Source organism: Anabrus simplex, chromosome 1, assembly GCF_040414725.1.
Source record: "Anabrus simplex isolate iqAnaSimp1 chromosome 1, ASM4041472v1, whole genome shotgun sequence".
Lineage (NCBI taxonomy): Eukaryota > Metazoa > Arthropoda > Insecta > Orthoptera > Tettigoniidae > Anabrus > Anabrus simplex.
Window position 1 is genome coordinate 1,012,189,174 of NC_090265.1, and position 14,987 is coordinate 1,012,204,160.

The window sequence follows — 14,987 nt, forward strand, 5'->3', positions numbered from 1 at the left end:
TAGCCTGTTAAATAATTCTTCATTCATTTATCCAGAATTGCTTTAGCAACTTTGAAGTTAATATCTTGGTAACACTTTCTTTCTAGACGTAATTTGTTTATTCGCTTCCGTACATAGCCGACTACTGTATAGAAGGCTCCTTTTCCGTAAATACATTTCCATTGTTATTTGCATTTGCGTGAATTTCCAGGTCTCGCCACTTGCGAATTGTGTCCCATGTTTACAAGGCTAAATACAGAAGTGTCGTGTATTGTCGCTACTATTTGCTGCTACTGCTGACATGCCCAGACTGTTGCCTACGGGACACCAACCCCTAGACCTGCCTTTAAGGAAACCAATTTCTTATATTGAAACTCCTTGAACTTTATTACGCGAGTCTTTCTGATTGCACAACATTGACCATTTACTCTATAAAATTGTTATATATTCTCTTTGCTCTATTTTATGAGTACTGTGGCACGATCAATGACAGGTGCACGTTGTTGAATGAGGTTATAGGGTGTTGTGTTCTCGTGTGTTTGTCGGGATCGAGTGCCTAATTTGGATTGTTGAGAAGGCTGAACTATGGAGTACATCGATTTTGCAGCAAACTTTGGGGAGGAGAAAAATAGAATGTAAGTATTTTTGTTAAAATGGTGGAATATCTTGTAGGATATTTAGTCCAGTTTTGTGAGGATTTCTTATATGCATTTCCCTTGTAAGTAATATAACATATATTTCGTATGGCAAGGGGTTATATTACAGCCAATTACTTACATGTGTGTGTGTTCGAGTCATCAGCACATAAAGTGGTCTATTTCCACTCTCCATGCCACCCTATTCTAACCTCGTCATTTCTACATCTGCTCTAATCTGCTTGTCATTATTTGTACCTTGATATACCCCTACCGTTCTTACCGCGTACACTTCGTTCAAAAACCAACTGAACAATTCGGGGTGTCTTCGGATGTGTCCTATCGTTGAATCTCTTCTTCTCGTCAAATTTAGCCAAATATAATAGGGCCTAGATCTCCTGTTACCAATTCGATTCTTTCTCGTCATTCGTGATTGGATCTACTCATCCCACTTTTAGCATGTCCGGCTCCATGGCTAAATGGTCAGCGTGCCGGCCTTTGGTCACAAGGGTCCGGGTTAGATTCCCGACAGGGTTGGAAATTTTAACCATCATTGGCTTGGGGGCTGGATGTATGTGTCATCTTCATCATAATTTCATCCTCATCACGACGCGCAGGTCGCCTACAGGGATCAATTCAAAGACCTTCACCTGGTGAGCCGAACATGTCCTCGGATACTCCCGGCACTAAAAGTCATATGCATTTCATTTCACGGTTCGCATTTCAAAAACGCCTATTCTCTTCCTTTCTAAACTACTTATCGTCCATGCTTCGCCTCCATACAATGCCACGCTTTAGACAAAAGTCATCAAAAACCTCTTTGTAATTCCTAGGCCTATGCCAGTGCTCGAAGTAAGCAAATTTCTTTTCTTAAGAAAAGCCTTCGTTGCTTGTACTTCTGCCACCATTAGTTATTTTACTACCCAAGTAACAATATTCATATACTTTCTCTAAGACTTCAATTCCTAATTAATATTTCCTGTATCACCTGACTTCATTCAACTGCACTCCATTACTTTTGTTTTAGATTTAGGCCTGTTTATTTTCATCTCGTACTCCCTCACCAAGACTCTGTCTGTACCATTCAGCAGTTTCTCCAGATCTTCTCCACTCAGATAAAATAACAGTATCATCAGTAAATGTCAGGGTTTCGATTTCCTCTCCTGGGATTGTGATTCCCTTTCCAAATTCTTTGATTTTCTTTACCGCCATTTCTATAGAAATACTGAAAAGCCGTTGATTCATCACTGCAGACTGATTTTTGTACAGATTGTATATAGGGCCTAATTATTTTTCTTGGTATCTGATCCCGATCACCTTCAGAATCCCAAATAGCTTGGCCCAATCAACATTATCAAATTTTTTCTAGACCTCTGAACGTTACATACATGGGCTTGTACTTTTTAATTTGTCCAAGATCAGACGTAAATTCAAGATTACTTCAGGTATTGCTAAATTTCTTCTGAAGCCAAATTGATCTTCTCCCAACTCAGTGTCGACTTGTCTTTCCATTCTTCTGTAAATAATACATATTGAAATTTTGCTGGCGTGAGATACTAAACTAATGGCATGGTTATTTTCACCCTTGTCAACACCTGCTTTTATGGGAATAGGTATAACAACATTCTGCCTAAAATCAGATGGCACATTTCCTGTATCATTTGTCTATACAATAAATGGAATAACATTGTCTTGTTGGTTTCTCATAGGGCAGCCGGTAATTCTGAGGAACTCGCCCTAAGTACTCCATAATGTTTCCTGCGAATATACTGTACAAATGCCCAATATTATATGCACAAAGTTTGAAGATCAAAGTATTTCCGAGAATATAAACAGCCTTATAACAAACAGGTCATTCAGAATTACTTTAAATACGAACAATATATATCACATTTTTTACTGATGGGTCAAAACATCATGGCACATCTGATGTTGGAGCCGCTTTTTACTCCCCTCAGCTGCATTTATAAAAAAAAATCATATTACCCTACATGGCATCTAGGCTATATACACAGCTGAAATATTTGCAGTTCAAGTATTAATACACAGTAGAACCCTGCTTAACCGAACTTTGCTTAACTGAAACCCGGCTTAACTGAAATGCTCTGCCAAAATTGTATTTTAAAATTTTGTTTTTACCCTCTCGTTCTTAGCCGTCGATGTTAGTAATTCTCTTGCTATATGTGCTGAGAGCTACTAGGCAAACTCTATTTTTATATTATGTCTTATACCCATCCTGTAGTTCGTTCCATGATACATTTTTTCTTGAACAAGCAGGAATTACTATTATTACCTACTGTATTATTTTTATCAATTATTATTACTATTATTACTGTATTATTCGTCATGAAGATTATGCAGACGATTCCGACCTTGACAATGGCAGTTTTGAGAATCGAGTTACAGCAAATGATGGATTTAATGCAATGGAGGTAAGATTGATTTCAAATTTTTATTAAAATACAGTACCATGCTCTTTAATTACAGTACTGTAATAAAATTACTGTATACAGTATTCAGTTTGGCTGGAATGCATCTTGAGGCAGTGAATAAACTCTGTGTTGCGAATAGCCTCGAAGGAGGGGAGTTCGCGCAGCTACATACTTACCTGCCATCGCATATTGTTATTGTTCCAGTGGGGCATACTTTGCCCTACCTGTGGTCTACGAAGCTTGGAACATGTACAACGTAGCTGACTGGCCACAGACCATCATCTCATCCTTGTCCAACCCAGCACTACACCCAATCCAACGTTACATACGGTCTTTTACAAGGTCAAATAAACAAATCGGTCCTTGGAAGCTATCAAGTTAAAATAAATTCTTGTGTGGGATTTGAACCTCCTACCTCGAGCACTTTCCACTATCACATATCTCCCCGCCCGCTTGCCATGTGAGCTACTGTGACACTTGACCTATGGCGCCCATTTCCCAGCCTATGCAGTACTGTGCTCCCGGTCTGTGCATCCACCACCTGTTTTAAAGTAAGTTTTCTGGGTATCTGTTCTCGTTTTACAGGTTCATTCGAGGTACCCATAATGAATTAATAGTGGCGCTCATGATTCCTGCTGTATTCTATTCCGTAAACACATCTCAATATATTACCCTGAGTTTTTTTTTTTTTTTTGCTCTATATCGCACCGACACAAATAGGTCTTATGGCGATGATGGGATAGGAAAGGCCTAGGAGTTGGAAAGAAGTGGCCGTGGCCTTAATTAAGGTACAGCCTCAGCATTTGCCTGGTGTGAAAATGGGAAACCACGGAAAACCGTCTTCAGGGCTGCCGACAGTGGGATTCGAACTCACTATCTCCCAGGTGCAAGCTCACAGCCGCGTGCGCCTGACCGCATGGTCAACTCCCCCGGTTTAGGGAGAGAGACCGATGTCTTTCAGAATTGTAGCAAATGTGAAGGGATGGATTAAACTGGATCGCAAGGGGCTGGTGGACCACCCAGTGTGATTTTTAGTGCTTAGGTTTGATAATAAACTCTAGAGACCTGAAAAACATATGTACCTTGACCACACTATATAGTACATTTGTTCGAAGCAAACTTGAATGTGGATGTGTTGTTTGAAATCCATGTTACCAATCTTACAAAAATCATACTGAAAAGGTTCGAATACTCTACTATAAATGTCATAAAAGTTCGGTTCTAAAGGGACGAGTCTCTAATAATGAATTCAGGAATTTAAATTCTCCTTTCTTATTAATCGAAGAGAAGTTAATCTGTATGAAGTAATAAATGTTATATGATAGCGATTTACTTGCTAAGGTGAACTTTACACTGAAGTTAACTAATTTGAGGACATGGAATCCATTCTACTGTGGACGTTCCATTTCTGGTAGTCAAAGAAATTCACCATTGGTTAGAATGTGTGAATATCTTAATCAAATAGCCTTAAATGTTAATAATATTGAATTTGCATTGCAAATTTGTGAATTCCTGTTTCACATTGGTTTACACATATCTGATTTGTGAAGTTCCTTTATGGTTAGCATTAAACTGTCTTTACTAAATATTCCAGTATATTGCTATATACTGTACATCACTTCATTGTAAATGTTGTATATACGAGGAGAGTATTTCTTATTATGGTACTGTAGGTTTTTTTTACTGATAATATTAATTAATGCACTTATTAGAATTTAAAAACAAATTATGGTTGTACATGAAGATGCTTGGTTTGTGAGACAGACTCAATTTGTTTATTTTGTTTTGTTGTTTCTTTTTCTTTTCAACCTTTTTGTTATTTTTTTGTATGTACTGTGTATTGGCTTTTGAAATTGGAGGTAACCTCTGTAAAAGGCAATGTTTAAATTAATAAATAAATTAATAATAGTTTAAGTACTGAATATACAAACAAATAATTATGTGCGTAATTATTATTATTGATTTAAGCCCACTAAGGAGCGCTGATGACTAGTTCTTCCTTATGCTCTTCTACGTTCCCAATATCTCTTGAGCCCTGCTGATAATTTCTCCTTTCTCTCCTGTGAAAGGGGCTTCCGACTTCTAGGGACTCTAGGTGGTGGGATCCAAGACTGTACCATAGCACAAAATTTGGAACGATCTTCTATATCAATGTCTGAAATCCCAGCCGAATCCAAGTCCTTCTGTACTTCATTAAGCCATAAGCTTCCAGTCTTGTAGCTTTTAACCAAAGAGAAGATCTTCTTGGTAAGCCTGCTGCTGTCTATTCGTTGTAGGTGTCCGTAGAACTTAAGCCTCCTACGTCGCATGCTGGTATTGGCTGATTCTAACTGTCGATACAGCTCAGAGTTCGATTTAAGTCTGTAAGTTCCATCTGGGAGCAATCTCGGTCCATGAATAGTTAAAAGATATACAAAATGGACAAATATTATTGAGACGTGCAGAAGAGCTTCTGGTGGAATGAGTAGCGACACAATCAGAACTGGATGTCCAGAGATGTCAACCAGCTGATGGCTTCTTCAGTGGTTGCATGCTGGTTCAGCTGATGGCTTCTTCAGTGGTTGCATGCTGGTTGTGAATGTTTCCCTCATATCTCCTCAGCAGGTATTCGAGGTGTCTTATCACTGTCACAGGAAGGGCTCTCTACCATTCCCCACTTTTGCTGCCAGAACCTGCATCTGCCGTGATTTGTTCGCACTTGATTCTGTGATGTCCAAATCTTTCATGGTAAGATTAAAATAAGTAATATAAATAATAATACAACACTTTTATTTGGATTGCAGATTATGCTGTCAGTGTGGAACCAGTATTGAACCCAATCCAGCAAATATGTGTGTTGCCTGCCTGCGCACACAAGTTGATATTACGGAGGGTATTCCAAAACAGGCAACCCTTTATTTTTGTAAGGGCTGTGAAAGGTATGTGCTAACTACTTTAAAAGTAATCAACTATGCTGATTAATTGAGGTTAGGGTGCAGTTTTGATGTCTTACTGTTGCAGAACTAGTACCGGTATTGTACAAGATATGACTTTGGATCTTTACTTCATAACATTGTAATCCTCTAATATTCTATTACTTCACATCTCTTGGTTTTGATTGATTCAAACTACATTCGCTTCATAACATAATTTCTTATTGTGGGAGTCACCTTGTGTACAATAATATGTACGTACATACCCTCCCACTCATTAATTTCATTACACGTAATAATTTACATCTAATTCTCTATAGATACGGTATAATACCATGGTTACACTTGAGTAAGCAGAGGAATAGTACAACACTTATGTTTCTTTTCATCTAGATGCATTATTAGCCCCCAAAAATAAAAAAATGTTGTATACATAAACAATGGATATATAAACTGATATGTTTGTTTACTTCGTTAACGACTGAAGGCCCATTCGATGCACCTCAGTTGTTCCCTGTAGTGTTGTGATGTCCGCAGTGTACTTCAAGCATTGCTAAGATACATACTACTGTATTTGGTTCTGTATTTCAGTTCCTTAGTTACAGTTGACAGTGTGCACATCGTTATTATGGCTGGCTCCAAGAGTGGAGATATCCATAGAAAAATGTGCTGCAATTGTAGCACTCAAGACAAGCAGGTTTATCAGTTCCCTAAATTGCAAAACAATGTATCATGTCTGTAGGGTGAGTGTAATACACCCTTCACCGCCCGGTGAAAACAGGTAGCAATAACGACAGACCACGGCCATGTCAACCTTGTAAAACAACCAAAAGTGATAAGTTCATCAGAATTACTAGTAAGGGAAATAAGTTCAAAACAGCGCTACAAATTCATGCAGAATTGGTAAAAATGGACAAGAAACAAATATCTGTTGCAACAGTAAAAAGGAGACTGAAGCCGTCATGTAAGGATGTGTGGCAGCAAGGAAACCCCTTCCTAAACCCATAACATGGTTCACACTTTCTGGAAAGTCAGGGAATTTGGGAAAGGTCAAGGAAAGTGGGGGGAAACACTGAAAAAAAAAAAAAAAAAAAATGCTGAAAATCACGGAAAATAGCTAGATTTTTAAATTACGTCATTCACTTGCACTTGTTGCTGTGATAAATCATCAACAAATGTGCGGTTTCTTCTTGATAACTGCTGGTGAAATGAATTGTAATCAAGTTCAGGTAAGGAATATTTATACAGCATATTAAATATGTGTTATTACTTTTAAAATAGAATTAATCAAGAACTACATTAATTTACACTATATTACGAAATTACACTAAGTGTACATTTACTGTACTTCAACTTTTATTCAATAAATACTGCAAAAGTACAAAAACATATGAAGTATACTTTATATAGATAATACTTACCAATTTGTTAATATAAAACAATTAACTTTATGCCTTTAAAACATTGTTGACGGTCACCGAAAGGGGGCTACTACCCCACGCAGACCGGATAGTTCAAGTCTCCAAGAAACAAATTACACTGCTGCACTCAAACTACTGTAACTCGAAGTGTATTCACGATATCGATCTCAAACTTGCAACATGCACTCACTAGGTTGCTTCGTAGTCTGTACGTTGTGATATGTTTCAAAGCAATACCATTTATGGGTCCATTCAGTAGTCTTTCTAAGCACAGTGTAGTATGAATGCCATATTTGTGCCGTTCATATACTCATTGTTTTCAAGCATGCGAGGATTTCTCTTTGCGACTACTCCCCGTTTAATGTTAGCCATTAATCATTAGAAATATCTAATTCACTGTCACTTGGTACCCATTACAACCAGTTAATTACAATTATCGGTAGCTTTCGGCAGTTGAATACGCCGCACCCTGTTGACATCTGCACGGGTGCTCCAGTGGATATCTCTACATATCAGACATTATTTTGTTAAATACATGAAGTTTTAAAGAAAGAAAGATGCAGCCATAATATTTATATTCCATGACTACACCGTTTGGAACTCATAATCTTGGGCACAATTTCATCAGTAATCAAGAAAATACAAGGTGCATAAAAACGAGAATTCTCGTAGCCCATCATGTACTGTCAGCTGAGAAACTACGAGAATTCTCAGGGCTCGTCACCCATGTGGCACATCAGATAATGAATATGCATATACATCTATATATAACATGTCCTGACTGACTGACAGATTCATTATCGCCGAGTCAAAACTACTGGACATAAAGAAACGTAATTTTGGGAATACATTTATGTTAGGGTGTAGGTGCTCACTAAGGGGGATTTTTTTATATTCCATTGCTAAAGGGGGTGAAAAGGGGGGGGGGTGTAAATATTTTAAATAAAGATATCTGAATCTCAAAAACTTAAAAGTTTTCAGATGTAAAAATTGGTATTTGGAACCTTTAAAAATAAAGAAAATATTTTTTTCTTTTTGGAAGATCCCATTAAGGAGGGGGGCCTAAAAAAGGGGTTGAATACCTTTTATGAGGATACTTATATCTCAAAAACAAAAGATGTTAAAGACATGATAATTGGTATTTGGGATCTCCTTAAAAAATAAACACACATTTTTGGGAGGAAATAAAGTTGGGGGATGGGGGCGGTGTAAAAGGTGTTAAATTCCTTTTATGAGGATACATATATTTTAAAAAAACTGAAGATGTTACAGCCATGATAATTGGTATTATCTCAAAAACTGAAGTTGTTACAGACATGAAAATTGGTATTATCTCAAAAACTGAAGTTGTTACAGACATGAAAATTGGTATTTGGAATCTCCTCTAAAAATAATGAAACATGTATTTTTTTGTTTTTGGAAGATCCACTTAGGGGCTGAAAAGAATTGAAAAAGCAGGTGAGTTTTTAAAATGAGGTGGAAAAAGAGTTGAATTATTTTTTATGAGGATATTTACATCTCAGAACTGAAGATGTTACTTGGTCCTTTAAAAATAAAGAAATATGTACTTATTTATTTATTTATTTATTTATTTATTTATTTATTTATTTTTCCTTGAGAGAAGACTGTTTCTCTTATGTACAGTTCTATGTTGCATGATCATCTTTCTCCCAAAAGGTAATACCACAAACGTGGTTTACAGAGTTTCTGTGGTAAATGAAACTCAGTTTTTCAGTGTGTTTTTATACTTTCGAGATTTTTAATGTCTTAGTACAGTGCTGAGGAACAATTACTTTTATAAAATTACGAAATCCACGTGAGCGAAGCCGTGGGTAATTTCAAGTGTTGAAATATATTTTCGTCATATAGGGCACGTTGCCGTGGGCAATGATTCTTGTCGCATAAGAGCACCCATGTATATATGAAGTATCCATGACTACAAAGATCGTAAAATTAAAAAATACATCGACACTAAAATCTACAATCCCTCTACTCCATGACTTGAAAGTAGTTAAAATTATAACCAACAGATAGTACAAGATTGAGAGATATGGAGGTCCCAGCCATGATTGGACCTGCCGGATGGCAGAACAACCTATGATGATGATGATGATGATGATGATGATGATAGCAAACAAGCTACAAACGATACCTGTGCGTAAAACTGAGATCTCCGGGGCCCGTCAACAACCGCTGGCCGCAGTACTATGGAGATCTCCGGGGCTGGTCGTCAATGTGTTAATATAAAATGGTAGACAGGAGATAAGTCTACAACTATCTTAAAGGCTACAGAAATTCGCCATCATATGCTACATTTTAATTTGATTATTTTTATTATAGATATTTAGTAATTCATTATAAATATGTTCTGCAAGGTTTTTTGTATACCAAAGTTTTCAATGATTGAATAGGCTATATTTTATGTTGATTTTCTATAAAGTAACTTATTTATTCTTTGCAGGTTCTTTTTGAATATGACATCAAAGGAAACCTTTTTTTTAATGACAATGATTGGACTGTAAAATCAACCCCCAATTCGCAGGGTGGTTAAGCAAAGGAGCTACCATTTCACAAGCTCATCGCAACATTTGCATAAAATCAATTCGTTTATCAAACATGGGTCATCAAGATGTTATATCTCATAGTAAAGCAAAAATTCATATGCATTTGGCTAAAACGAAAGAAGACCAATCTTCCATTAAGAACTTTTTTTGTTCTTCTATAAGTAGAGCCCTGCACGGATATACAAAATGATGTCCGCATCCGCACTTCCTTCATCCGCACCTGCATCCGCGAATGCCTATCTGCGGATATTGTAAATATTTAACTAGAGCATATTGTACCCAAGGTATTGAAATGGATAGATCTGTTAACATAATACAATAGGCCTGATACCTGCACCAGAACCCCTACAGTCACAGGTTTATGAGGAATTTTCTCTTGCGACAACTACCGATGTGTTGACCTTTGTTCCTTCCTTCCATTAATTGCGGGCAGGAGCCAGTTAGGCTTAGGTCAGATTTACGGCTTTATGGTCTCAAGGCTCTTTATATATATCACTATTCTCCGGTACCACTGTCAAGGGTCACCTAACCACATGCAAAAATAAGAGTATATCTGACTGAAAATCTATAATTGTCATTATTTGAAAATTATTAGCAATATTATCCACACTTCCATACAGTTTGTATCTGCCAAGACACTAACCTTGCGGATATCCGTGCAGGGCTCTATCTATAAGTACCTCAAGAGAAAATGTTGCTAGTATGAGTCAAGTAAATATCCAGCCACCTAGTCAAGAAAGTATGGAAATTTCACCCCAACCTGAGATTTTGAAATCCAGTCAACAGTCAGTTGAATCATTTTGCACAAGGGACATTGTTACAAAAGCGGAAGCTATGTGAGCTTTGAAAATTGTTAATTTGCAAGTTTTCTTTAAATTCATGTTCAGATGTGGGAGAAACATTCAAACCTATGTTCCCAGACAGTTCAGTTGCTTTGAAGTTTAAAATGGGTGCCACAAAGTGCACATACATTACAAACTATGGTCTAGCTCTTCATTTTTCCAATGAACTGAAAGATATGTTGCAACAGTGTGATTAAGTAATCTGTTTTGATGAGTCGTGAAAGAAGATAGTACATAGGGGACAGATGGATATATTTATTAGGTTTTTTGACATCAATAGGGGTAGAGTACGTACAGAGTATTTTAAAAGTGTGTTTTTAGGCAGAGCTACTGTGCAAGATTTACTTAAAAGTTTTAGTGCAGAAATCCATCCATTGAAGCAAAAAAATTTTCTTCAAGTTTCAATGGATGGCCCGAATGTTTGTTTGAGTTTTATGAAAAAGTTAGAAGATAGAATGAAAGAAGAGAATCCTGGTGGGGAAAAAACTCATTAACATTGGAGTTTGTGAGCTACATTTGATGAATGGAGCGATTGCGTCTGGTTTTCTAGCTGCAAAGTGGAACGTGCATGACTTTTTGCAAGATCCATATTACATTTTCATTGATTCTCCTGCCCATTGTGCGGAATATACCGTACCACTCTTCCTGGCAATACGGTATTTCCTTTAAAATAATGTACTGTTAGATGGTTGGATAATGTGGAATATAGTGACAGACTTTTAATCATTTTTGAAAGTGTTAAGGAATCATTGATTCAAGAAAAGTTTTGAATACAAAACCATTAAGAATTATTTCAGAACAAACTAAAGACACTTTCATCAAGTGCAAAGTGGGATTTTTCAAAAACATCTCCTTAGAATGTGAACCATTTCTAAGAACATTTTAAACTTCAGATCCACTAACTCGGTTTTTGTTTACAAATTTGCAAGTCATTTTACGTCGTTTGTCGGAGAGGTTCATAAGAAGTGGGAAACTACCTTCTTGTACATTTGCTCTCTTCTCCTTGGACTTAAAAAATAAGCTCAACTACCATGACTTGAAAAATATTGATATTGGTTTCCAAACCAGAAAGCTTCTTAAAGAAACCAAAGCAAAGGAAACTGATATTTAAAAGTTCAGATTAGAGTGTCAAACTATACTGATCAAAGTGACTGAAGAATTATTAGAAAAGTGTCCTATTAAGTACAGAACCGTACAAGGTTTGTCATTTTTGGAGCCCAACATAATATTCAATCAATCAGAACAAGGAAAACAGAGTTAACATATTGTTAGAATCATTGTACACTGTTAACAGAATTTCTGATGTTTTTGCTGAAAAAGCTAAAACATAGTACAGTAGTCTTTGTTGTGAAGCACACATTACATTTGAACATTTCAAACTTATTTAGATAATGCAAGTTCATCTGCAAGACTTGATTACTTTTATTCAGTCTTGTTGATGTCGGGTACTGTGGCAAGTTATTAAACTTAGTCTAATCTTTTCTCATGGAAATGCTACTGCGGAGAGTAGTTTTTCAATAAATAAAAATTTACTAGTTGGAAATCTACATGAACACGTACTGTTGTACACAAGAAGCACAATATACAAACACAACTTAAAAGTTTATTTTTGTGAGATCTTTCACACGATACATAAGAACAAATTGTCTTTGAACTTGCTTCTTATTCTGAGCACACGTTAAATTACACAGTGAGTAAGTTTGGTTCTATACTGCGAAGTATGTACATTTATACAGATTTACCCTGCTACGTACAAACTGATTTACATTAACAATGTAGAAAATGTAAAGAACATGTGAACAACTATAATAGCTGATGGCTATCTACTATCTGAAATTCTAGTTGTTTGAATACAGTGCGAAATAATAGAATGACTACTGATAGCTAAGGGCTCTAGGTTCACGAATATAATCCTAGCTTGAATACTATACAATATTTCATCATAGCAGAATGCTATCTGATTTGGCTAAGTTATAAGGAAGGAGAGATCTGATGAGGCTGTAGCGAGTCCTGAGGTGATACCTCCCGATCAGCGTTCGGTTCACCAATTCAGTCCACATTTTGAAGAGGGTACCTATGGCATAGAGCTGATCATTGGACAACAGCTGACTGCCCCTTGTCTGTCCTATCCAGCCCTGTATATATACTAGGTGCCTGACGTCACACACACTGCGTCAGCGCACTGGCTGGAAATACCACCTACATTCCCGAAGAGACTGAACGAGCGGGCTGCATGCTTCCAGACGAAGGACACTACAACTCGTACGGTTCAGAATGCTGTAAGATTCTATGAAAGCATCCAGAAAATGCCAATAACCAAAGCATTCTTGAACAGTGCCAGAGCTGCCCACAGAAGATACGAGGAAAACCTCCCAACAGTCAAAAAAAGCTCAAAAGGAAGAAGAACAGAACAGAACAGAGCAGAAAAACAAAAGATATCGTTGGAAATGAAGAAACTTGCAAATATTAGAAAAGTAAAGAAACTTGAAGATTTGAGGGAAGAAGAAAACATCACATCAAAAATACTATTGTTGGAGAAGGCAAAACAAGCATAGCCTTGTTGGTTTTCATGTATTTAGAATGGATAAAATCAACATTTGATCATTTTGACATCCAACCAATGACAGTGTCCAAAAAATACTTTTTTTAGTGTTATCTGAAATGTATTAGTGGCCCATCAGCTGTTCTGATCTTCATGTTGAACTTTAGGTCACGGCAGCCTAGTAGATGGTGCATTTTAGTGAAGATGGATCTAGCTTCCGTATATCCATTTCAATCTCTTAGGTACTCTGTGATCCCACAGCTTATTTCTCTGTCTTTGATGATAAGCTGATAAGTCATAAAATGGACTTATCTGGTTAAACACAAAATCAGAAATCTCAAAATATAGACATGTGCTTATACACATTCTCTGTATATAACAAGGAGAAGGGTCAGTGCTTACCTGTTTATGCACGAATGTGGAGGATGTATAGAAGAATAAATTGCTGTAGATATCTCGTTTTTGCTAATGTCACTGATCAGCTTATTCACAATGTTACTGAGATAACCATTATATCAACCTGAAAAAATTAACTTAGCCTTAGGAACTATCAAGTAGAGTTGTGTTTTTGCACAATAGTTTTAGATTCTCCAGCAATTGTTATCCTCACGTATCAGGAGTGTGTCTCTATACTTGAATTTACTATTGGTAAGGGGAAGATTCAATAATTATCATAAATGAACAAAATTATATTGATCAGAACGTTTCTTTTCGATTTCAGGTATCTGCAGCCACCAGCAGAATGGGTCCCTTGTGCTCTGGAGTCTCGTGAGCTGTTATCACTTTGTTTGCGGAAATTGAAGGGTTTGAATAGGGTGAAACTGGTAGATGCTGGCTTTGTTTGGACAGAACCACATTCAAAGAGAATAAAGGTACAAAATATTTTATACTTAATGTTTATAATTACTCCTCCTCCATTCCAACTTTTTATTAAAGCCACAAATGGCTTGTTGAAATGCATTTGGATGTAGGCTAATTGACAAGTCTTTCCATATTTTTTGTTCTCTTCTTTGTTTTTGTATGATGCGTGCTTTGTATAATAGAACAGCCAAAGGACCTCATTAGTTCAAGAAGTGTCAACCTTTAGCCCATAGTTTCTTTTTCCATTGCCTTTTCAGTGTAACAATGCTCTTTTCTCTATTTTATCTGTCTTTCTCATCCCTTCTTTTCTTCCATTTCCTGAACTCATTCATATTCATGATTTAGCTCCTAATGCAACAGTTGTCTCCTTTTAACATTCCTTAATATCTTACTAACTTCCTTAAACACAGCTACATATATGGTTTGGCAACACCGCTACCAAGCTGTCTTGGAACGGAACAAGCTGTTAAACACTATGTCTTCTGGTATGGGCTATATCAAATTTGTTACTTTCATTGACCTGTCTCAGTCTCATCCTTGGCTTTGACAATACGAAAGTAACTGAGGTATGAGTGATGCTAGTAATACCATTGCTTATGCAGCCAGTTCCTGTTATGAATGGTGTGAAAATATCGCTCATAGGGTCGGTTATGCATGCATTTCAGTGGGCTTGGCAGACTGATATGTAATGGCAGCGGCTGGCTTGGTGAGGAAAGCAACGGGAAACTACCTCACTCCTCATTTCCCTAGTACGCCTCTTCAATGACGCCTAGGCTATTTATGACAGCTGTTGGGGGAA

General features: G+C 36.9%; 1 protein-coding gene across 1 annotated transcript in view; it reads left to right on the plus strand.

Moving 5' to 3' along the window:
• Window positions 1-452: 452 nt before the first annotated feature.
• Window positions 453-14,987, plus strand: part of Nmd3 (60S ribosomal export protein NMD3) — a 94,849-nt gene continuing 80,314 nt past the window's right edge. Inside the window, exons 1-3 of the mRNA XM_067149211.2 lie at window positions 453-614; window positions 5,830-5,964; window positions 14,049-14,199. Coding sequence (XP_067005312.2) covers window positions 565-614; window positions 5,830-5,964; window positions 14,049-14,199 — 336 coding nt within the window. The 5' untranslated portion in view covers window positions 453-564. The remainder of the gene's footprint in view (window positions 615-5,829; window positions 5,965-14,048; window positions 14,200-14,987) is intronic.